Source organism: Perca fluviatilis, chromosome 5, assembly GCF_010015445.1.
Source record: "Perca fluviatilis chromosome 5, GENO_Pfluv_1.0, whole genome shotgun sequence".
Classification (NCBI taxonomy): domain Eukaryota; kingdom Metazoa; phylum Chordata; class Actinopteri; order Perciformes; family Percidae; genus Perca; species Perca fluviatilis.
This window is the reverse complement of record NC_053116.1, coordinates 43,212,802-43,238,982: the sequence shown is the minus strand read 5'-3', so window position 1 is coordinate 43,238,982 and position 26,181 is coordinate 43,212,802. Positions and strand designations below refer to the sequence as shown.

General features: G+C 42.7%; 2 protein-coding genes across 3 annotated transcripts in view; both read left to right on the top strand.

Moving 5' to 3' along the window:
• LOC120559834 (polymeric immunoglobulin receptor-like) overlaps positions 1–1,267 on the top strand; it is a 23,145-nt gene extending 21,878 nt beyond the window's left edge. Inside the window, exons 6-7 of the mRNA XM_039801868.1 lie at positions 283–323; positions 688–1,267. Of these exons, the coding sequence (XP_039657802.1) occupies positions 283–323; positions 688–801 (155 nt within the window). The 3' untranslated portion in view covers positions 802–1,267. The remainder of the gene's footprint in view (positions 1–282; positions 324–687) is intronic.
• An 8,891-nt stretch (positions 1,268–10,158) lies between these two features.
• LOC120559833 lies at positions 10,159–25,901 on the top strand. 2 transcript variants are annotated; one of them, XM_039801865.1, is made up of 8 exons: positions 10,159–10,245; positions 10,939–11,280; positions 11,992–12,324; positions 16,017–16,115; positions 23,119–23,226; positions 23,909–23,943; positions 24,024–24,182; positions 24,962–25,901. In XM_039801865.1, the coding sequence occupies exons 1-8, from the start codon at positions 10,206–10,208 to the stop codon at positions 25,145–25,147; spliced, it is 1,302 nt and encodes a 433-aa protein (XP_039657799.1). In that variant the 5' UTR covers positions 10,159–10,205; the 3' UTR covers positions 25,148–25,901. The 2 variants fall into 2 exon arrangements, with proteins under 2 accessions (XP_039657799.1, XP_039657800.1); XM_039801866.1 differs by lacking the exon at positions 16,017–16,115.
• Positions 25,902–26,181: the final 280 nt, after the last annotated feature.

The following is a 26,181-nucleotide window of genomic DNA, read 5'->3' as shown; positions in this document are numbered from 1 at the left end:
ATGTTGTTATCACAGTGGTTCCTCTGATGTCATTCTCTGGGACTAATGTAATGAGGTGTTGTAAGAAGTTTGGGTGGCAGGCAAATAGAACATTATAGATATAGTTTGATGGTGTTTGCAGGTTAGGTTACTACCAGGATCCCTTCTGATTACCAGAGTTAGAGTTACAGTGTTCAAGTGTGGTTGGTGTTTTATCATTGGCTGTTTCAGTGACCTTCTAACCTCATCTGCATCTATCACTACTCTCATTTTAATAAAAACAATATTTTGTTTACTTCACAGGTTTGAACACTGGAGGAAACTCAGACGGCATAAACATGGAGGTGACTTTAACTCTTAGTTTCCTCTCTGTTGACTAACATGTACCAGTCCACATGATAATCATTAGAGATGGCATTGATAGAAGATAGATGAGATTATCTGTGAAAATGAGCCAGATCTCAGGCTGACCCTTTCTGTACTGGACAGTGTTTAGTCCTCAGCCTGCTAGTGTTGTATCGCTGTTCTTCTTTAGAAAGACGACAGTACAAGCATTTCACTGAATATATGAATGAAGAGAAGAGAGAGTGAATATGGAGTATCTGAATCTTTTCTCCCTCCTCCCTCAGCAATTATGTGTAGTCTCCAAACAAGTTATTTTCAAGGTCTATAACTGTGTTTCATGTGTACTTTGTGTGGTTTGCTCAGGACGTCCCAGACTATGAGAACTGTTCTCCAGATTCCACCTTCAACGACTCCACGTACCAGAGCCTCGATCCAGTCAGCAGGGATCAGGACCAGACCTACTCTACGCTCTCATAAATACAACCTAGATGAGCTGGAATCTGGAACTGTGCCTCAGGTCCAGGTTGTACTCAGTGTTTCTGTATCTTCAGTGCAGTTCTTAATGTGTCTGTTGTTAAATTGGAGAATGTGTTTCTCATTTTGCTGGAGTGTTACTTCTTCACACTGTGTTTTATTTGCATGTGTTTTCTTTGGTTGCATTTAGTTGATCTCTCTGGGCCACCGTACTTTTGTAGTCATTGGAGTTTCTTTTAACATGGTCCATTGTGACATGTTATATATAATATGATCTTCTATAATAGGAGTTATTTTTATTATTTATATATCACCTCTTAAGCAAAGTTAACGTTAGTTTGAGAACCTCTGTGTCGTCTGGTTTTTCACACAGTGCTGCTGTTGGTTAGCCTAGAAATCGAGACTCCCCCTAGTGGCAGCAAATTTATTTGGCAGCCAGGGTCGTCTAGCAACTCTCCGTTGACTTCCGAGTTGCAAAAACCAAATTTTGGTCAGGCCAATCACATTGTGTATAGAGTCGGTGGGCGGGGCTTATGGCTGCTGCTGCTGCTGGTGAACAGAGGTCTTCTGAAGACTTGGAGTTCAGCTTTTCTTTGAGAAAAGAACAAAGAACGGCTCTGAAGTCATTCTTAAAAAAGGAAGATGTGTTCGGAGTTTTGCCGACCGGATACGGCAAAAGTTTAATCTATCAACTAGCTCCGCTACCTTCTTCGTTGCTCTGCCTGGTTGGAGCGCTGTCCTATCACTTGCAGAGGGAATTTGAAAGACAACCGTTTATCCCGCCCCTCGGGATCGAGCTCCGCCAATGGTGAGTTCCCAGACCCAACATCTGGATGTGGGTCTGGCTTGTCAGGCTAGCTGTTGGTCTGAACACAGAGTTTAACTTTTAAAGGTCCCATGGCATGGAAATGTCACTTTATGAGGTTTTTTAACATTAATATGAGTTCCCCCAGCCTGCCTATGGCCCCCCAGTGGCTAGAAATGGTGATAGGTGTAAACCGAGCCCTGGGTATCCTGCTCTTTGTTATGAGGTCATAACAAGCAAGGTTACCTCCCCTTTCTCTGCTTTGCCCGTCCAGAGAATTTGGCCCCCCCATGAGAGAGAAAAGTGGCAGTTGGTCAAGGCCACACCTCCACCATCCACCTTGCCCCCCCTCTCTCCTCCTCAATAGCTACAGACACAGAAATGGCACATCCTAAGGAAAGCTCATTGTGGGACTGGCTCTAGTGGCTGTAATTCTGCACCAAGGCTGAATTTCGGGAAAGAGACTTCAGATACAGTATTAGGGGACCACTAAGGTCTATATAAAAGAGACTTCAGATACAGTATTAGGGACCACTAAGGTCTATATAAAAGAGACTTCAGAAAGGGAGTTTTTCCTTGCCACTGTCGCGATAGCCACTGCTAATGCTTGCTCTTGATGGAATTACTGTAATTGTTGGGGTTTTGGAAATTACAGAGTGTGGTCTAGACCTGCTCTATCTGTAAAGTGTCTCGAGATAACTTTTGTTATGATTTGATACTATAAATAAAATTGAATTGTCTATATAAAAGAGACTTCAGATACAGTATTAGGGGACCACTAAGGTCTATATAAAAGAGACTTTAGATACAGTATTAGGGGACCACTAAGGTCTATATAAAAGAGACTTCAGATACAGTATTAGGGGACCACTAAGGTCTATATAAAAGAGACTTTAGATACAGTATTAGGGGACCACTAAGGTCTATATAAAAGAGACTTCAGATACAGTATTAGGGGACCACTAAGGTCTATATAAAAGAGACTTCAGATACAGTATTAGGGGACCACTAAGGTCTATATAAAAGAGACTTCAGATACAGTATTAGGGGACCACTAAGGTCTATATAAAAGAGACTTTAGATACAGTATTAGGGGACCACTAAGGTCTATATAAAAGAGACTTCAGATACAGTATTAGGGGACCACTAAGGTCTATATAAAAGAGACTTCAGATACAGTATTAGGGGACCACTAAGGTCTATATAAAAGAGACTTTAGATACAGTATTAGGGGACTACTAACGTCTATATAAAAGAGACTTCAGATACAGTATTAGGGGACCACTAAGGTCTATATAAAGGAGACTTCAGATACAGTATTAGGGGACCACTAAGGTCTATATAAAAGAGACTTTAGATACAGTATTAGGGCACCACTAAGGTCTATATAAAAGAGACTTCAGATACAGTATTAGGGGACCACTAAGGTCTATATAAAAGAGACTTCAGATACAGTATTAGGGGACCACTAAGGTCTATATAAAGAGACTTCAGATACAGTATTAGGGGACCACTAAGGTCTATATAAAAGAGACTTCAGATACAGTATTAGGGGACCACTAAGGTCTATATAAAAGAGACTTCAGAAAGGGAGTTTTTCATTGCCACTGTCGCGATAGCCACTGCTAATGCTTGCTCTTGATGGAATTACTGTAATTGTTGGGGTTTTGGAAATTACAGAGTGTGGTCTAGACCTACTCTATCTGTAAAGTGTCTCAAGATAACTTTTGTTATGATTTGATACTATAAATAAAATTGAATTGAATTGAATTGAATTCAGATACAGTATTAGGGGACCACTAAGGTCTATATAAAAGAGACTTTAGATACAGTATTAGGGGACTACTAAGGTCTTTATAAAAGAGACTTCAGATACAGTATTAGGGGACCACTAAGGTCTATATAAAAGAGACTTCAGATACAGTATTAGGGGACCACTAAGGTCTATATAAAAGAGACTTCAGATACAGTATTAGGGGACCACTAAGGTCTATATAAAAGAGACGTCAGATACAGTATTAGGGGACCTCTAAGGTCTATATAAAAGAGACTTCAGATACAGTATTAGGGGACCACTAAGGCCTATATAAAAGAGACTTCAGATACAGTATTAGGGGACCACTAAGGCCTATATAAAAGAGACTTCAGATACAGTATTAGGGGACCACTAAGGTCTATATAAAGAGACTTCAGATACAGTATTAGGGGACCACTAAGGCCTATATAAAAGAGACTTCAGATACAGTATTAGGGGACCACTAAGGTCTATATAAAGAGACTTCAGATACAGTATTAGGGGACCACTAAGGCCTATATAAAAGAGACTTCAGATACAGTATTAGGGGACCACTAAGGTCTATATAAAAGAGACTTTAGATACAGTATTAGGGGACCACTAAGGTCTATATAAAAGAGACTTTAGATACAGTATTAGGGGACTACTAAGGTCTTTATAAAAGAGACTTCGGATACAGTATTAGGGCACCACTAAGGTCTATATAAAAGAGACTTCAGATACAGTATTAGGGGACCACTAAGGTCTATATAAAAGAGACTTCAGATACAGTATTAGGGGACCACTAAGGTCTATATAAAAGAGACTTCAGATACAGTATTAGGGGACCACTAAGGTCTATATAAAAGAGACTTTAGATACAGTATTAGGGGACCACTAAGGTCTATATAAAAGAGACTTTAGATACAGTATTAGGGGACCACTTAGGTCTATATAAAAGAGACTTCAGATACAGCATTAGGGGACCACTAAGGTCTATATAAAAGAGACTTCAGATACAGTATTAGGGGACCACTAAGGTCTATATAAAAGAGACTTCAGATACAGTATTAGAGGACCACTAAGGCCTATATAAAAGAGACTTCAGATACAGTATTAGGGGACCACTAAGGTCTATATAAAAGAGACTTCAGATACAGTCTTAGTGGACAACTAAGGTCTATATAAAAGAGACTTCAGATACAGTATTAGGGGACCTCTAAGGTCTATATAAAAGAGACTTCAGATACAGTATTAGGGGACCACTAAGGTCTATAAAGAGACTTCAGATACAGTATTAGGGGATCACTAAGGTCTATATAAAAGAGACTTCAGAAAGGGAGTTTTTCCTTGCCACTGTCGCGATAGCCACTGCTAATGCTTGCTCTTGATGGAATTACTGTAATTGTTGGGGTTTTGGAAATTACAGAGTGTGGTCTAGACCTACTCTATCTGTAAAGTGTCTCGAGATAACTTTTGTTATGATTTGATACTATAAATAAAATTGAATTGAATTGAATTGAATTCAGATACAGTATTAGGGGACCACTAAGGTCTATATAAAAGAGACTTTAGATACAGTATCAGGGGACCACTAAGGTCTATATAAAAGAGACTTCAGATACAGTATTAGGGGACCACTAAGGTCTATATAAAAGAGACTTTAGATACAGTATCAGGGGACCACTAAGGCCTATATAAAAGAGACTTCAGATACAGTATTAGGGGACCACTAAGGTCTATATAAAAGAGACTTCAGATACAGTATTAGGGGACCACTAAGGCCTATATAAAAGAGACTTCAGATACAGTATTAGGAGACCACTAAGGTCTATATAAAAGAGACTTCAGATACAGTAGTAGGAGACCACTAAGGTCTATATAAAAGAGACTTCAGATACAGTATTAGGGGACCACTAAGGTCTATATAAAAGAGACTTCAGATACAGTATTAGGGGACCTCTAAGGTCTATATAAAAGAGACTTCAGATACAGTATTAGGGGACCACTAAGGCCTATATAAAAGAGACTTCAGATACAGTATTAGGGGACCACTAAGGTCTATATAAAAGAGACTTCAGATACAGTATTAGGGGACCACTAAGGTCTATATAAAAGAGACTTCAGATACAGTATTAGGGGACCACTAAGGTCTATATAAAAGAGACTTCAGATACAGTATTAGGGGACCACTAAGGTCTATATAAAGAGACTTCAGATACAGTATTAGGGGACCACTAAGGTCTATATAAAGAGACTTCAGATACAGTATTAGGGGACCACTAAGGTCTATATAAAGATACTTCAGATACAGTATTAGGGGACCACTAAGGCCTATATAAAAGAGACTTCAGATACAGTATTAGGGGACCACTAAGGTCTATATAAAAGAGACTTCAGATACAGTATTAGGGGACCACTAAGGCCTATATAAAAGAGACTTCAGATACAGTATTAGAGGACCACTAAGGCCTATATAAAAGAGACTTCAGATACAGTATTAGGGGACCACTAAGGCCTATATAAAAGAGACTTCAGATACAGTATTAGGGGACCACTAAGGTCTATATAAAAGAGACTTCAGATACATTATTAGGGGACCACTAAGGTCTATATAAAAGAGACTTCAGATACAGTATTAGAGGACCACTAAGGCCTATATAAAAGAGACTTCAGATACAGTATTAGGGGACCACTAAGGCCTATATAAAAGAGACTTCAGATACAGTATTAGAGGACCACTAAGGTCTATATAAAAGAGACTTCAGATACATTATTAGGGGACCACTAAGGTCTATATAAAGAGACTTCAGATACAGTATTAGGGGACCACTAAGGCCTATATAAAAGAGACTTCAGATACAGTATTAGAGGACCACTAAGGTCTATATAAAAGAGACTTCAGATACATTATTAGGGGACCACTAAGGTCTATATAAAGAGACTTCAGATACAGTATTAGGGGACCACTAAGGTCTATATAAAAGAGACTTCAGATACAGTATTAGGGGACCACTAAGGTCTATATAAAGAGACTTCAGATACAGTATTAGGGGACCACTAAGGCCTATATAAAAGCATCCAAAGAGCACCATGTCATGGGACCTTTGAAAGTTCACGTCATTATCAAACTGTATTTCAGTCCGGTGGCAGGTACCATCTGAATCAGAATCAGAACATTATTTATTGCCAAGCAAGTAGCACGTACAAAGAATCTGCCTCGGTGGATGGTGCAGATAGAAACAAACATTAAAGGAAACAAAAACAATGAATGTAAAAGAAACAGGAACATGAATAAAGAAATATGTAAAATGTAATGTAACATGTAGTGTCTGGGGGGGGGGGGGTGTTTGTGTCAGTGGGGGTCCCGGGCCAACAGCAGACATATCAACCATCATATTCCACATTTCTGTGTAACAGCACTTCATCAGTCAGCTCTGTAACAGCTCCAGCTGGCAGTCAGTGGCTGTAGATGTTTGGTGAAATGATAATCTGTCTAATAACTAGTCTGTGTGCTGCAACTTATTTTCATTCATTCATGTATAAATCTGCACATTTACCTTATAACAAGGTTAACTTTGACTTTACAGAAAACAGATCTCCAGTAAAGTTACTGTGGATAGTCATGAATGTTGTAATGTAATATAAGTATTTACCAAGTCATGTCATTTAAAGGATATTTTTGTAATAATGCAATGCTAAAGTAAACAGATGCTAGGTAGCTTAGCTTGTGCATGAACCTTATTAAATCTTCTATTTTCTTTCTCATGTTGATTTCTGTTTCTTTAGTACAGTAAGAGTTCATGTAGAGATCTGGTCCTGTGTATATTTATGTGTGTTAATGAACCCGAGGAAGACTACCAATGTGGATTCTCTACACAACAACCAATGATCAATATAAACAGAACTTTCTGTAATCCTGCCATGAACATACTGCCGGTCCTCAGAGAACTGGAAAAACACAGACATCACAGAGAAATAATGAAGGTGAAGGTTAGATTATGCGTCACTCAATAAAATATACAACTTATTTTCATTTATCCATGTATAACTCTCCACACTTACCTGATAACAAGGTTAAGTTTGACTTCACAGAAAACAGATCTGCAGTAAAGTTACTGAGGATATTCATGACATTGTATCCGGTAACATAATATGCAGAAACATAATATTCTCATGATATGATGCAGAACTGTTCTAATACCCAGCAGTGTACGAAGGATTTAAAACTGTTGACCAACTGCAACATTGAAATGTTCTTCCTGTCATGGTTGGAAACCCCCAATGGGTTTGTTTTATTTTGTTAATTTATTCCCCGTTTGTTTCCTGTCATTTGTTCAGTTTCCTGTTTTGCTGCATTGTTCTCATTCCTTTTCATGGTTCGTTTCTGTGTTCTCTGTTTGGTTTTCTGTACCATTCTTGTGTATGTTTTCATGCTTCCTGTTTTATTTGTAGTCTCTCTGTTTCTCCTGTGTAGTGTCTTGTGTTACTTCCTGTCTTGTGTGTTGTGACATTAGTCTTCAGATTTCTGAATATTTTGTATTTTGTTTAAATATTCCCTTTGCCTGCCTGCCTCAGGACACCCTTTGTTGACAGCTTTTTCATTTATTAAACTTCCAAATCATCCTGCTGCCTCCTCGTTCTCTACACTCTGCAGGTTGGGTCCAAGCCTGCTATTTCCAAATTGTGACACTTTCATTCTTTTGTAATGAAAATAGAATAATATATTCTATATAACAATATAACACTTTGAAAGGAACCATATCTCCATATTGAGTACTTTCATTTTTTATCCTTTAACTACATTTTGCTGATGATAGCTCTGCATATTTACCTAAAGGAATAGCTGACCCAACACAATATAAAGTGTATATAGTCCTCTCCTCCTGAAGCTCTCTATGGTGCCAGAACGAGGTTCCTATCGAATGTTAAGGAGAGCGCCCGAAAAATGAAATCATATCACTACAGACTTAACCAAAGACAGCAACAATGGGAATAAAACGTCCAAAAAACGGTCTGAAAACTCCTGTGCTGCCTTATCCAAAGCGGTTTTCTCTTTTAAACTCTGAACATTGTCTCCAGAATCAGGTCCTGACATCGTCCTGAGTTTGTAGCACCAACAGCAGATTGTTCTCACTTCCTGGAAATCCTCTGATTGGTTCAGGTGAGGGGCGGAGCCTGGGTAGAACAGGAAGGAGACAGGACATCATCAGCAGATTACAGTCACAGGTCATAAACAACCGAGTCTCTCACTGCTCCTTGAATCTGTCTGAGGATTTATGATACAATGCAACTTTATTATCAGTTTACAGTGAAATTAATTTAGCGTTTCTGAGCAGCTGCTTTCAGAAAAGAGAAAGAAAATTACAAAAAGTAAAAATTATACAACAATTACACATACAGCACAAAAGATGTCAGCCCTTACCAACAGCAGTCTCTCAGTCTTGTTTTCTCTCCAGTTAGACATTTCAGTTGGCATCTTTACGTACATTTTCTTCTTCTTCTTCTTCTTCTTCTTCTTCTTCTTCTTCTTCTTCTTCTTCTTCTTCTTCTTCTTCTACTTTTTCTTCTTCACCCTCTGAGGTTCGTTTTCTTCCAGTTCATTATAGAAACATCATAAACACATGATTAAAGATGAATTAACTTGTCAAAGTTGTCCATAAATGTGCAGGTGTATAAACTGAGACTGGGGTTAATTAATATTTAATTAAAATGAATAGTAACCTTTAGATAATAAAAAGATGATGTGCAGTTTGGAATCACATTCTGACATTTGAATTATTTAATGATTGCATTTTATTTACTTTTGTTTGAACAAAATCAGCAGTGAATCACTGAGTAGAATGTAATTGTATTATATGAAGTAAATCAAAGTTGCAGAAAATTGATAGTTTACTCATTTAGAGGTCTTTATTTCTGTCTTAGTTTTATTGCATCCCCTCTGTGGACTTTATCTGTGTAGCAACATGGGGGCCCATTGGTGGCCTCACAGCAACAAGGTTCTGGGTTTGAATCCAGGTCGTTCTGGGCCTTTCTGTGTGGCGTTGGTATGTTCTCCCCATGTTTGCGTGGGTTTCCTCCGGGTGCTCCGGTTTCCCCCACCATCAAAAACATGTACCAGGTTCTCCAGTCAGTGCCCTTGAGCAAGGCACTGGCTCAGATCTGGAGTTGGTCCCGGGCCGCTGTGATTGGCTGCCCACTGCTCCCTTGAGGGATGGGTTAAATGCAGAGAATGAATTTCGCTACATGTACGTGTATGTGACAATAAAGTAACTTTACCTTTATTGTTATAATTTGGCTTTTAACATTTAAAATTTTTTGGAAAAACAAGTTTAGACAAAGTTGCCCAAAACAAATGTTTACTTACTGTACCTTATATAAGTACAGCAAGTAAACATTTGTTTATATATATATATATATATATATATATATATATATATATATATATATATATATATATATATCACTGTGATACTAATTAATACATAAAAATAAGAGTATTAGTGTAAATGTGTTGTGTAAATATGAGATGATATAAATTATTTCATTTAGTGAATCCTAATCATTTTTATCCAGATATTTAGTTCACTTTTGCTCAGATACTTACTTTAATACGATGCAGAACTGTTTAACTACACAGCAGTTTACAAAGGATCTAAAGCTGACTAGAGTCAGAGTGAGCAGTATGAAGCCAGAGTGATGGGGGGGGGGAGAGGAGAGCTGTGGGTCTTGTGTCTGGAGGAGGGACTCCATCATTTAAAGAAGTAACTAGTTCCTGGTTCACCAGTGAAGAAGGAAGAGAGGCAGCAGTAAACCACCAGTCTCAACATGACCGTCCGTCCCACTTTGATCTGCTTCTTCTTCCTCTGTGAGTACATTCACTTTGGATTTCTCTCCCTCTGTCCTGCTGTTGGTTTCTCTCTTTTCTTTATTGATCAGTGGTCAAACACTTTCTCATCACAGCTTTCTATAGTTATACATATACTTCATTACAAGTATTCCTGTTACTTCCTCTAAATAAACTGCACATCAGGAAGGAAATGAAGGAACAGACTCAGTTGAAGTTAAACTCTGCTGTATGCTTTATGTTTTAATATCTGAATGTAGATGAGTTCAGTCAGGTCTTTGTTCTGATAAACAGGAACAGATCATGTTGAAAGTCTCTCTGAGCTGTTAGTTTGTGGCTGAAGTCTGGATTATTTTTATGTAAATAGTTCCCTGGTTTACTGTTTGATCTGATTCAAGATTCAAAATCATTTATTAATCCCACAATGGGAACAATCACACTGTTACAGCAGAGAGGGATGGGGGGGGTACAAGACATCCTAAAGATAAACAACAATAAATAAACAGTAATGTTGAATAAAAAGTAAAATAGTTTTGCTGCATTGATATATTTAGTGTCTTAGAGAGTAAAGACTGTCCACTCTGGTAGTAAATACCATTCTCATATCTAAAGCTGAATAGCAGGTGATTGATTATTGTGCTGCCAACAGTTGACATGTTTATGGGAACTGTGTTAAAGAGATAATGAACTAATGATTGTTCATCTCTTCAACAGCTCTGCAGGATGGAAACTCTGGGCTCGCCAAAGCCCAAATCTTTATCTATACAGGAACTGAAGGAGAAGATATCAGAGTTAAATGCTCTTCTTCTCAGTCTGGAAACACAAAGTTCTTCTGTAAGAATGAATGTAAACAAGGAGATCTTCTCATTGAAACAACTGATGTCACAGCTCAGAGCGGCAGATATGGGATGGAATATGAAAAACTTCGACCAGGAGCAAATGTTTGGGTCAGCATCTCCCAGCTGACCAAGTCTGACTCAGGACTCTACAGGTGTGGTCTGGGAAGACCTTTATCTCCAGATTTATACGCAGACTTTGAAATCCGTGTTGTAGATGGTGAGTCTGAAAATATATTTTCTTGTGTGAAGTAAAGTTTGTGTTCACTGACAGCTGCTGACAGATTTAGTTCTTCATATTCTTCATCACTGAACTCTGATGAATGCTCCTTTAAACCAGCAGGTCTTCTCTAATGGGATCGTGACACACACCTACTGTTGATTCAGGGGACATCTGACTGATTCAGAGTTTTATATCTGCAGCATTCTCTTCGTATAATATTGTACAAAAATGTAACCACAACAATTTAAATGACATCATACTAAATTATGGTGTCTGCCGACAACACATGACGCTTGAGTTTAGACAACCATACGACTATTTTTTTTAAGATTATTTTTTGGGCATTTCCACCTTTAATCATTGGGACAGCTAAAATATACTTTCATTGACCTCTACATGTTGGCGCACGCTCCACCAACTGACCCACCCGGGCGCCCAGCAGAAGGACTAGTAAAGACTAGAAAAGATGGTTTGGGTTAAAACAGCTGTTCCCTTCAGTAGTAGTCCCGGGACATGATCACTGTTTCCTGGGTGAAACTGTGTTTTCTCCATTAAGATAATTAAATGATCAAATATAATCTAATCAGATTATGATCAGATGGTGAGATTATGAAGTAGTCAGACTGGTTGAACTGGGCAGTGGGCAGTGTAACTGATCCATCATCTGGAGTACTGAGAGTAACTACTGGTTGTTCATCTTTTCAACAGCACTGCTGGATCGAACTCTTCCTGAAGTGAGAACCCTCCATAAGACATCTGGAGATAATGTTGTAGTTGGATGCTTCTTTCCTGTCTCTAGAAGCAGGAAGTACTTCTGTAAGGAACGATGTGAAGATGAAGACATTCTGGTTCAAACATCTGATGTCAGCGCTCAGACAGACAGATACAGCATTGAATATGTAAGAGGATCTCCGTCTAGAGTATTTGTGTATGTCAGCATCTCCCAGCTGACCAGGTCTGACTCAGGACTCTACAGGTGTGGTCTGGACAGACGTTTGTCTCTGGATCCTTACCGTGAGTTTAGGATCGTTGTCACAGATGGTGAGTTTAATCTGGAGAATGAAAATGATTATTTCTGTCTGAAGAAAGTTTCCCTTACAGCTGCTCCAGTTTTAACCCTTGTGTTGTCTTCCAGTAGACCATGCAACTTTTTATTTTTCAGGGTCCAGATTTTTTAATTTTTCTCACTTTTATCAATGTTTTGTATCTTTTTCCTGTGTGCTATTTTGACATTTTTTGTATTTTTTCGCCTTGTTTTTGAAGCTGTTTCCAACATTTTCGTCACTTTTTTCAACATTCTTTTATCCTTGTTTTTCTTCAAATGCTATCAAATTTAACCTTCAAATTCAGTGAAAGTAGTGAACCGATTATTATTTTTTAAGATGATTTTTTGAGGCTTTTTCCCTTTATTAAGTAGTGACAGTGGATAGACATGAAAGGGGGAGAGAGAAGGGGGATGACACGCAGGAAAGGGCAGCAGGTCGGATTTGAACTCGCGCCGCTGCCAAGGACTCAGTCCACATGGGGCAAATACTTTTACTGGCTGAGCTAGAGAGAGGGGTAACTCCTGAGAGAGAGAGGGGTAACTCCAGAGAGAGAGAGGGGTAACTCCAGAGAGAGAGAGGGGTAACTCCAGAGAGAGAGGGGTAACTCCTGAGAGAGAGAGGGGTAACTCCTGAGAGAGAGAGGGTAACTCAGAGAGAGAGGTAACTCCAGAGAGAGAGGGGTAACTCCTGAGAGAGAGGGGTAACTCCTGAGAGAGAGAGGGGTAACTCCTGAGAGAGAGAGGGGTAACTCCAGAGAGAGAGAGGGGTAACTCCAGAGAGAGAGGGGTAACTCCAGAGAGAGAGAGGGGTAACTCCTGAGAGAGAGGGGTAACTCCAGAGAGAGAGGGGGTAACTCCGAGAGAGAGAGGGGTAACTCAGAGAGAGAGAGGGGTAACTCAGAGAGAGAGAGGGGTAACCCTGAGCCGAGAGGGGTAACTCCTGAGAGAGAGGGGTAACTCCAGAGAGAGAGAGGGGTAACTCCTGAGAGAGAGAGGGGTAACTCCTGAGAGAGAGAGGGGTAACTCCTGAGCGAGAGGGGTAACTCCTGAGAGAGAGAGGGGTAACTCCTGAGAGAGAGAGGGGTAACTCCAGAGAGAGAGGTAACTCCAGAGAGAGAGGGGTAACTACTGAGAGAGAGGTAACTCCGGAGAGAGGGGTAACTCCTGAGAGAGAGAGAGGGTAACTCAAAGAGAGAGAGGGGTAACTCCGAGAGAGAGAGGGTAACCCAGAGAGAGAGGGGTAACCCAGAGAGAGGGGTAACTCCTGGAGAGAGAGGGTAACTCAGAGAGAGAGGGGTAACTCCTGGGAGAGAGAACTCAGAGAGAGAGGGGTAAACCCAGAGAGAGAGAGGGGTAACTCTGAGAGAGAGAGGGGTAACCCTGGAGAGAGAGGGTAACTAAGGAGAGAGAGGGGTACCGAGAGAGAGGGGAACGGAGAAGAGGGTGGAAGGAAGAAGGTAATGGAGAGAGAGAGAGGGGTAACGGAAGAGAGGAGGGTAGGAAGAGAAGAGAAGAGGAGAGGGTAAATGGAGAGGGTCCCAAGGGGGGAGGGGAGGAGGGAAGAAAGAGGAGGTGACGGAGAGGAGGGAATGGAGAGGAATGGAGGAAGGAGAGAGAGGGGTGACACGGGAGAGGGACCGGAGGGGGTAACGGAATGGAGAGGGTAACGGGAGGGAGAGAATGGAGAGGGAACGGAGGGGGTGGTGGAAGGGAGGGAATGGAATGGAATGGAAAGGGGGGAAGGATGGAGGGGAATGGAGGGAAGGGAAGGAGTGGAATGGAAGGGGGGAGGGGGAAAGGAATGGAATGAGGGGAAGGAATGGAAGGAATGGAGAGAGGAATGGAAGGAATGGAAGGAAGGGAAGAGAGGGGGAATGAGGAAGGGAATGGAAGGAAGGAGGGAATGGAATGGAATAAAGAAGAAAAGGAGGAAGGAAGAATGGAGGAATGGAAGAGGGGATGGATGGGGGGAAGGCGGAGGGAAGACCCGAGGAATGGAGGGAGGAAGAGAGAGAAGGGGGAATGGAGAAGATGGAGGAGGAGAGTGGAGAGAGGAGGGGGGGGAACGGAGAGGATGGAGGATGAAAAAGAGAGGGGGTGACGGAGAGAGAGAGGGGTAACTCCTGAGAGAGGGGTAACCCAGAGAGAGAGAGGGTAACCCTGAAGAGGGTAACCAAGAGAGAGGGGTAACCCTGAGAGAGAGGGGTAACCCAGAGAGAGAGGGGTAACCCAGAGAGAGAGAGGGGTACCCTGAGCGAGAGGGGAACTACTGAGAGAGAGAGGGGTAACCCAGAGAGAGGGGTAACCCAGAGAGAGAGAGGGGTAACCTGCAGAGAGAGAGGGGTAACTACTGAGAGAGAGAGGGGTAACCCTGAGAGAGAGGGGGTAACCCAGAGAGAGAGGGGTAACTCCCGGACAGAGGGGTAACTCCTGAGAGAGAGAGGGGTAACCCCTGGAGAGAGAGGGGTAACCCTGAGCGAGAGGGGTAACTGCACTGAGAGAGAGGGGTAACCCTGAGAGAGAGAGAGGGGTAACCCTGAGAGAGAGAGGGGGTAACCCTGAGAGAGAGAGGGGTAACTCCTGAGCGAGAGGGGTAACTCCTGAGAGAGAGGGGTAACTCCTGAGAGAGAGAGGGTAACTCCTGAGAGAGAGAGGGGTAACTCCGGAGAGAGAGGGGTAACTCCTGAGAGAGAGGGGTAACTCCTGAGAGAGAGAGGGGTAACTCCTGAGAGAGAGGGGTAACTCCTGAGAGAGAGGGGTAACTACCGAGAGAGAGAGGGGTAACTCCTGAGAGAGAGAGGGGTAACTCCTGAGAGAGAGAGGGGTAACTACTGAGAGAGAGAGGGGTAACTCCTGAGCGAGAGGGGTAACTCCTGAGAGAGAGGGGTAACTACTGAGAGAGAGAGGGGTAACTCCTGAGAGAGAGAGGGGTAACTCCTGAGAGAGAGGGGTAACTCCTGAGAGAGAGGGGTAACTCCTGAGAGAGAGGGGTAACTCCAGCCTGTTTCAGAAAGAGAGGTAACTTAAAGGAGAATTCTGGCCAGTGTTTATGTTATTCTTGATCATTATGAATATGCGAGTACAGTTGATAGAAAACAACCGATCTGAATCAGTGCGGTCAACACGGAGTAGCTGCAGCTAACGTCTTCCAGCTCACACTGAGCTAAAAGGGCAGTTGTTGGGGCAAGTTTTAGAGTGCATTTGTACCTCTTAACAGACACAAAATTGACCTACCCTGCCTCTATCCTGCTGCTAGCTAGCTCGCCCTGTTAGCTGCTAGCTGCCGTGTGCTCAGCCAGGCTTATTCTGTGATAACCATCACGCAGCAGTTCCCTGGGTGTTTGTAGCTCGTCCATTCTGTGTGTGATGGATCTGGTGTTGGTGAGTAGGAGGCTTGGCAGTGGATCTGTGTGGTAGTTCCTTTAGCCGGACTAGCAGGCCCGACCTGCTAAATCCTCCCGGCCTTCGTCACCTCCCGCTCCCCACGACAATCAACCGAGCGCCCGCTGGTCTGGCTTTGTCCTCCAGAGGACAGGTCATACCTTTGAGACAAAAGTTTATTCCCCCTGAAAAATAGGTAATGGAGCACTGTAGTGGTTGTGACCATATCAGTGATGATGTAACTACATGGAAACGGGCCAAATGATAATAAAAAAAGTTTATATCAGAATGATTTTGTTGTTCACAGCTTCAAACACGACTGAACCAATCAGCACTCTGCCGATGTTTCCATCATCAGTCTCATCAACCTCCACATCTCCACACACTGGTACACCATCACCCAGAGGTACATGTACACACTGGTACACCATCACCCAGAGGTACATGTACACACTGAGACACCATCACCCAGAGGTACATGTACACACTGAGACACCATCACCCAGAGGTACATGTACACACTGAGATACCATCACCCAGAGGTACATGTACACACTGAGACACCACCACCCAGAGGTACATGTACACACTGAGACACCACCACCCAGAGGTACATGTACACACTGAGACACCACCACCCAGAGGTACATGTACACACTGAGACACCATCACCCAGAGGTACATGTACACACTGAGACACCATCACCCAGAGGTACATGTACACACTGAGATACCACCACCCAGAGGTACATGTACACACAGAGACACCATCACCCAGAGGTACATGTACACACAGAGACACCATCACCCAGAGGTACATGTACACACTGATACACCATCACCCAGAGGTACATGTACACACTGAGACACCATCACCCAGAGGTACATTTACACACTGAGACACCATCACCCAGAGGTACATGTACACACTGAGATACCACCACCCAGAGGTACATTTACACACTGAGACACCATCACCCAGAGGTACATTTACACACTGAGACACCATCACCCAGAGGTACATGTACACACTGAGATAACACCACCCAGAGGTACATGTACACACTGAGACACCATCACCCAGAGGTACATATACACACTGAGACACCATCACCCAGAGGTACATGTACACACTGAGACACCATCACCCAGAGGTACATGTACACACTGAGACACCATCACCCAGAGGTACATGTACACACTGAGACACCATCACCCAGAGGTACATGTACACACTGATACACCATCACCCAGAGGTACATGTACACACTGAGACACCATCAGCCAGAGGTACATGTACACACTGAGACACCATCACCCAGAGGTACATGTACACACTGAGACACCATCACCCAGAGGTACATGTACACACTGAGACACCATCACCCAGAGGTACATGTACACACTGAGACACCATCACCCAGAGGTACATATACACACTGAGACACCATCACCCAGAGGTACATGTACACACTGAGACACCATCACCCAGAGGTACATGTACACACTGAGACACCACCACCCAGAGGTACATATACACACTGAGACACCATCAGCCAGAGGTACATGTACACACTGAGACACCACCACCCAGAGGTACATGTACACACTGAGACACCATCACCCAGAGGTACATGTACACACTGAGACACCACCACCCAGAGGTACATGTACACACTGAGACACCACCACCCAGAGGTACATGTACACACTGAGACACCATCACCCAGAGGTACATGTACACTGAGACACCATCACCCAGAGGTACATGTACACACTGAGACACCATCACCCAGAGGTACATGTACACACTGAGACACCACCACCCAGAGGTACATGTACACACTGAGAGAGGTACATGTACACACTGAGACACCACCACCCAGAGGTACATGTACACACTGAGAGAGGTACATGTACACACTGAGACACCACCACCCAGAGGTACATGTACACACTGAGACACCACCACCCAGAGGTACATGTACACACTGAGACACCATCACCCAGAGGTACATGTACACACTGAGACACCACCACCCAGAGGTACATGTACACACTGAGACACCATCACCCAGAGGTACATGTACACACTGAGACACCATCACCCAGAGGTACATGTACACACTGAGAGAGGTACATGTACACACTGAGACACCACCACCCAGAGGTACATGTACACACTGAGACACCATCACCCAGAGGTACATGTACACACTGAGACACCATCACCCAGAGGTACATGTACACACTGGAGATAACACTACCCAGAGGTACATGTACACACTGAGACACCATCACCCAGAGGTACATGTACACACAGAGACACCATCACCCAGAGGTACATGTACACACTGATACACCATCACCCAGAGGTACATGTACACACTGAGACACCATCACCCAGAGGTACATTTACACACTGGAGACACCATCACCCAGAGGTACATGTACACACTGAGATACCACCACACCCAGAGGTACATTTACACACTGAGACACCATCACCCAGAGGTACATGTACACACTGAGATAACACTACCCAGAGGTACATGTACACACTGAGACACCATCACCCAGAGGTACATATACACACTGAGACACCATCACCCAGAGGTACATGTACACACTGAGACACCATCACCCAGAGGTACATGTACACACTGAGACACCATCACCCAGAGGTACATGTACACACTGAGACACCACCACCCAGAGGTACATGTACACACTGAGACACCACCACCCAGAGGTACATGTACACACTGAGACACCATCACCCAGAGGTACATGTACACACTGAGACACCATCACCCAGAGGTACATGTACACACTGAGACACCACCACCCAGAGGTACATGTACACACTGAGACACCACCACCCAGAGGTACATGTACACACTGAGACACCACCACCCAGAGGTACATGTACACACTGAGACACCACCACCACCCAGAGGTACATGTACACACTGAGACACCACCACCCAGAGGTACATGTACACACTGAGACACCACCACCCAGAGGTACATATACACACTGAGACACCATCACCCAGAGGTACATGTACACACTGAGACACCACCACCCAGAGGTACATATACACACTGAGACACCATCACCCAGAGGTACATGTACACACTGAGACACCATCACCCAGAGGTACATGTACACACTGAGACACCACCACCCAGAGGTACATGTACACACTGAGACACCACCACCCAGAGGTACATGTACACACTGAGACACCATCACCCAGAGGTACATGTACACACTGAGACACCATCACCCAGAGGTACATGTACACACTGAGATACCACCACCCAGAGGTACATGTACACACTGAGACACCATCACCCAGAGGTACATGTACACACTGAGACACCATCACCCAGAGGTACATGTACACACTGATACACCATCACCCAGAGGTACATGTACACACTGAGACACCATCACCCAGAGGTACATTTACACACTGAGACACCATCACCCAGAGGTACATGTACACACTGAGATACCACCACCCAGAGGTACATTTACACACTGAGACACCATCACCCAGAGGTACATTTACACACTGAGACACCATCACCCAGAGGTACATGTACACACTGAGATAACACCACCCAGAGGTACATGTACACACTGAGACACCATCACCCAGAGGTACATGTACACACTGAGACACCATCAGCCAGAGGTACATGTACACACTGAGACACCATCACCCAGAGGTACATGTACAAATATCTCTTTGAACCCAGTCTCACTCTCAGAGCATCAACAACTGAAGCTTGGTCAGGTATCTTTGTAGTTCATTACTGATGCAGAAAGTCTCATTCAAGGTAATACCATCTATGGAAATATTTGATGCTCTGGGAAACACTTTGGGTAATCTTTCATACTACAACGTACTACTCTCTACTGTTCTACTCTACTACACTTACACCTTCCCCCTTTTGCCCTCAAAGCCAAAGTGCCCTTTTTTTGTCCATATTTGTTTTCTCATATTTTTTCTTTGACGATGGCCCACAAGTGGTCCGTTTAAGAAGAATATTTAACAATAATAATTAGCTAGATAAAAAAACCTTAACCTTCATATCACATGATGACCAGGGTTATCGCGTGACGCATGTCCGCTTCCTGCCAGGCGCGCCACTTGGACACAAGTGAGTCCGTTGGCGGCCAGCAAGAGCGAGAAAAAGTTGGAAGTTGACTGCGCGCTTCTCCTGTACTATACGGTAATTCCTCTACTGTGTGACAGTAAGTCTCGTGGTTATGACCCAATCGTTAGCCTATTGTTATAAAAGCGTCTGCTACGGAGCCATAACGTGAGGTACAAGGTAATGGAGCCTTTTACATTGTCGTGTTTCTTTAGAAATAAGCAACGGACGAATAGAGTCTTTAAACTCTTCAGATGTAAAGTAACGTCAAAATGAATGGGAGTCAATGGGATGCTAACGGGAGGTGATGGCTTGGTAGCATCAGAATGGAGCCATAGGAAGTTCAAGTTCTGAAGAGAGGCTTACCACCCTTGGTATAAATAGTTACAGCGATTTCATGACGTCACATAAGCACACGCCAGCTGGGCTGTGGTTACTGTAAAACACGCTTTAGGGCACACACTAAAGAACGCTTTAGGACACACACTAAAACACGCTTTAGAGCACACACTAAAACACGCTTTTAGGGCAATAACAAAAAACACGCGCTTTAGGACACACTAAAACACGCTTTAGGGCACACACTAAAGAACGCTTTAGGGCACACACTAAAGAACGCTTTAGGACACACACTAAACACTCTTTAGGGCACACACTAAAGAACGCTTTAGGGCACACACTAAAGAACGCTTTAGGGCACACACTAAAACACGCTTTAGGGCACACACTAAAACACGCTTTAGGACACACTAAAACACGCTTTAGGGCACACACTAAAACACGCTTTAGGGCACACACTAAAGAACGCTTTAGGACACACACTAAAACACGCTTTAGGGCACACACTAAAACACGCTTTAGGGCACACACTAAACACGCTTTTAGGGCAAAATAATTAAACACGCTTTTAGGGCACACAACAAAGAACGCTTTAGGACACACATAAAACACGCTTTTAGGGCACACACTAAAACACGCTTTTAGGGCAATAATAACAAAACACGCTTTAGGGCACAAACACTAAAGAACGCTTTTAGGGCACACACTAAAACACGCTTTTAGGGCACACACTAAAAACACGCTTTAGGGCACACACAAAGAACGCTTTAGGAACACCAACTAAAACACGCTTTAGGGCACACACTAAAACACGCTTTTAGGGCACACACTAAAGAACGCTTTTAGGACAACACACTAAAACACGCTTTTAGGGCACACACTAAAACACGCTTTAGGGCACAAACTAAAACACGCTTTTTAGGCAAAAAACTAAAGAACGCTTTAGGACAACACTAAAGAACGACGCTTTAGGACACACACTAAAGAACGCTTTAGGGCACACACTAAAACACGCTTTAGGGCACACACTAAAACACGCTTTAGGGCACACACTAAAACACGCTTTAGGGCACACACTAAAGAACGCTTTAGGGCACACACTAAAACACGCTTTAGGGCACACACTAAAGAACGCTTTTAGGGCAAACAATAACTAAAACACGCTTTTAGGGCACACAACTAAAGAACGCTTTTAGGGCACACACTAAAGAACGCTTTAGGGCAAAATACACTAAAAACACGCTTTAGGGCACACACTAAAACACGCTTTTAGGGCACACACTAAAGAACGCTTTTAGGGCACACACTAAAGAACGCTTTTAGGGCAAACACTAAAGAACGCTTTTAGGGCACACACTAAAACACGCTTTTAGGGCACACACTAAAAACACGCTTTTAGGGCACACACTAAAACACGCTTTTAGGGCACACACTAAAGAACGCTTTTAGGGCACACACTAAAACACGCTTTTAGGGCACACACTAAAACACGCTTTAGGGCACACACTAAAGAACGCTTTAGGGCACACACTAAAACACGCTTTAGGGCACACACTAAAGAACGCTTTAGGACACACACTAAAACACGCTTTAGGGCACACACTAAAACACACTTTAGGGCACACACTAAAGAACGCTTTAGGACACACACTAAAGAACGCTTTAGGGCACACACTAAAACACGCTTTAGGGCACACACTAAAGAACGCTTTAGGGCACACACTAAATAACGCTTTAGGACACACTAAAACACGCTTTAGGGCACACACTAAAGAACGCTTTAGGACACACACTAAAGAACGCTTTAGGGCACACACTAAAACACGCTTTAGACACACACTAAAACACGCCACACCAAAACACGCTTTAGGGCACACACTAAAGAACCTTTAGGGCACACACTAAAATATTAACACTAAAACACAACGCTAGCACACTAAAACACGCTTTTTTTGCTCTCTCTTACATACTACTTTCACTGTTCTCTACATACTACACTTTCACATATCACTGCTGTCTCTACATACTACTTTACTGTTGTTCCTCTACATACTACTCCCCTCACTCTACATACCTCTATTCTATCTACATAATCTACTCTGTCTCTCTACATACTACTCCCACTGCTGTCTCTTCTACATACATTTCTACTGTCTTCTACATACTTACTCTTTACTGTTGTCTCTCTACATACCACTTTCACTGTTGTTCTACACATACCATCTCTACCTGTCTCTCAACACTCTTCTTACTTACCCCCACACACCACCTCACTATTGTCCTACATATTTCTACTGTCTCTTCATCTCTACAAACTCTCTACATACTCTCGATGACTTTACACACCTCACTCCTACTGTGTTCCCTTCACCATCTCTACTTTCTTAAATAACCTCTCAATTCCACATACATGCTGCCTACGTACCCCTCTGATACTGCTGACTCTCACTCCCCGATGACAATACTACTTCACTGCTCTCTTATACTTATCTACTGATTTCACATACTACTCTGACTCTCTCTATATATCACTTCAACTACTTCTACAGTTGCACTACTTACTTCTACTGTTGTCTCTCTTCATACTACATCTATTACAAGATCAACACTTTCCTACTGCTGACACTAAACTACATAATTACTTTGAGGCTACAAACAAAGTTTGTAACATTTCAATGCAAAACACTTTCAGATAAGAATAAATTATGGTACAAGTAGAAAATAAAAAGATTAGGGAAATACTGTAGGTATTCCAGATAAGGGAGGACAGACTATACTTAACATATTTTTGCATTTGAAAAAGTTAAATATGTTTATGTACTGTAAAGTGTATGCAGGGGCCTCATTAACCTGTGAGTCCAGTACACAACATGTGTTTTTTTGTATTTCTCCTGTAACAGCTGCAGGTGTGCTGCTGTACGTGGGTCTGACTCTGGTGGTCCTGGTCCTGGTCCTGGTCTTTCTGTCTCTGCTGATACTCTGCAGGAGGAGGAGGTCTAAAGCCAAAGGTGAGGCAACAGGAAACACACGCAGAGAGGCAGCAACCACACCACTGGCACTTCCCTTTTCTCACACAACAGTTTGAACTGTTTGTTCTCTCTTCACATGACAACGCACTTTTAAAACAGACACACCATTCAAGTTCATTTACTGTCACAAGATGTCCACCATTTATGTTTCTACAGTAGAACCGCCCCTTCAGATGTGTAATTAGTTCTCTGTTTCATCATTTCACTGAAGACTTGTCACTGAGACTAAACAACTGCTGCACAACTTGTTCACCTTTAGAGGAAGGTACATCTTAATGGTTTAAATGGTTCTTGGATCTTTTATTGGGGATCTGTCCCAGACACCATGCAACTTTTCAATCTTGACTTATGCAAATAGTCCAATGACGTGAACATCGTCAACAACCAATAGGTTTCTCTCTCCACCAAACAGGAAGTAGCAAACCAGCTGACAGTAAACATGGAGGGAAGTGTGGGGAGGCGGTGTCTTCTCTTTTAGTTTTTAGCTGTTAGTTTATTCAGAACAAACTGCTGCACACACACAAGCTGCCTCAGTGGCCTCCGTCACCACTAGTCCTCGGCCGTCTGCTTGGTGTGTCCCGGCCTTTAAAGTCTCAGTGTGTGGTAGTATGAGCCCCATGTTTCATGTTGGGTCATTTCTAAACAAACTTGTGTTTTTCAGAACGTCCCGTGGAAACCGAGTACGCTGTCACAGAGGTGAGTTTGAGAACATCTGAGAACTGTGATCATCATCAGTTTATGATAATAATAAAAACTAAACAGCTCCTCTCCTGTAGACCAACCGAGTGTACGAGGACATCAGAGAGGACGGACAGAGACGGTCTCCTCCTGTAGAAATCTCTTCAGGTTACTCTAGCGCCAAATACTCCAAACCAAGCGCTGCTGAGACCAACGATGACTACAGCGTTATCACTGCAGCTAACCTTCAAAATACAGTAAGAGAAACTCTGAAAGGCTTCAGCTCTGGGCTCAGAAACAGAAGCTCTGTCTCTCAGTCACAGACCCAACAGAGAACACTACTGGGGGGGGTTTTAGTGCCCGAGCACCGAATCTAAAGGAATTATTGTTATTACACACAATGGATCACATTTTCGTCTTACGATGCTCAAGAACTTACCAAAATCTGCACATACATCAGGACTGATTAAAAATGTGATTGTTTGATTATTTTATGGGTTTCTTGCCTGGACGCCCCCTAACAGCCCGTTACAGTTTTTATCTATTATTGTCATGCATGAGATACTATCAATCCTTCTGCATTACTGAGAGTTCATGAAGTAGTACATGAATGACTTTCATGCATGATTTCATAATTCAGTGTTGCCAATATTTAAAAAGTTGGTTTTGAGGGAGGAAATACCTTCAACATGATGTTAAACTCTGAGTGCACAGCTGTTTGATTGATAGAAATCTCATTTTTATGGGTAATTTATCAGATTTATTATAATTATATATATTTGCTGTTTATAATGAGAGCTATATTTGAGATAGTCCTGCTGTAAACACACTGAGAGGGTTCCTGAAGGACCACATCATCCAGGACCTCCGTGCAGGAACACAGACCCAGACAGCGTGCGGTAGAACCCAAATTAAACTGAGGAAGTAGATCCACAACCATCTGTTACCACGTTGATCACATGACCTGCAGATCTGTTTTTATAATGCTTATCAAAGACATCGGAGCACTTTGACCTTTCTCTGTTTCCTCTCCCAGGCTGAAGAAGACTCCGGTAGACTCACCTACTCTGAGGTTCATTTTACAAACCGGGCCGCCAGCTCGCCCACCAGCGCCCTCAGGGGAGACGCTGATCATGTGGTCTACTCTGTTCCTCGGGTTAGAGACGGCTCTGATGCTGCCCCCCCTGAAGATGACCCGCCCGTCTACTCTACTGTTCATTAGCTTTAAAGGCCGTCCACACCCAGAACTACAACCAGAACTAGAAATATGTATTTTAAATCGTTCTAACTCCACCACAAGTGTAACACCAGCGACAGTAGTGAATGTTATCGTTGGGTAGGGCTGCTCCATTAGGGAACAATCCTAATCAAGTTTATTTTAGTCAATATGGAAATCAGGATTATTTAACACGATTACTTTTGGAAAGAAGTTGTTTATTATTGGAGTTAAAATCAACAGTGAAAACACCTTCAACTGGGACATTTCCCTTAAAATAAATAATGTAAAATATATATTTAAATGTTTTCAAGAAAATAACAAAGGACAAATTAAGAGTTGTGTAATGTGCAGAATATCTGTTTTTCTCGATGTTGTTGTGATCATTAGCTGGATTAATTACCCAGCCCGTCTTTGAGATCACTGTCATTCAGACATGACTTAACTATTGGTTTAAAAAAACTAGATTGATAAATTTGTCTATAAAAACAGATAACTCCAGTAACAGTTTGTTGGATTCTCCAAACCCTCGTGTATTTCTTTTTCTTTATCTGTGCAACGTAAAAAAGAAACGCGTCATAAATCTGTGTGTTGTAGACCCCTGACACAGCAGATCCTCCATCAGGGTGGACCCTCACATCGTTATCGTTATGGTTACGGTAGTCTCTCATGTCCAGACCTTCCTCCACAATGTTGCAGAGGAAGGACTGGCTAGTCCACACAGCATTTCTGGATGGGAGAACAATGTGCTCTTGTTTATTGGCATTTCTTTAAACCAATCACCATCATCGTGGGCGGGGCTAAGCTCTGGATGGAGCCACGGTGCCTCTGCTAAATAGTCTCAGGATGGAACAGGTTTTGGTGGAACGTGTACGTTCAAAAGTAGTTTTAGTCATGCAACAGAAAACTCAGATTGGACAGATAGTCTAGCTAGCTGTTAGACAGACAGACAGACAGATAGTCTAGCTAGCTGTTAGACAGACAGACAGACAGACAGACAGACAGACAGACATACAGACAGACAGACAGACAGACAGATA

Excerpts from the sequence above, each read along its gene's own strand:
- LOC120559833 (XM_039801865.1), top strand. The coding sequence starts at position 10,206 with ATGACCGTCCGTCCCACTTTGATCTGCTTCTTCTTCCTCT. Across the intron at positions 10,246-10,938 it reads GATCTGCTTCTTCTTCCTCT|CTCTGCAGGATGGAAACTCT; the intron begins GTGAGTACATTC and ends TCTCTTCAACAG. Across the intron at positions 11,281-11,991 it reads TGAAATCCGTGTTGTAGATG|CACTGCTGGATCGAACTCTT; the intron begins GTGAGTCTGAAA and ends TCTTTTCAACAG.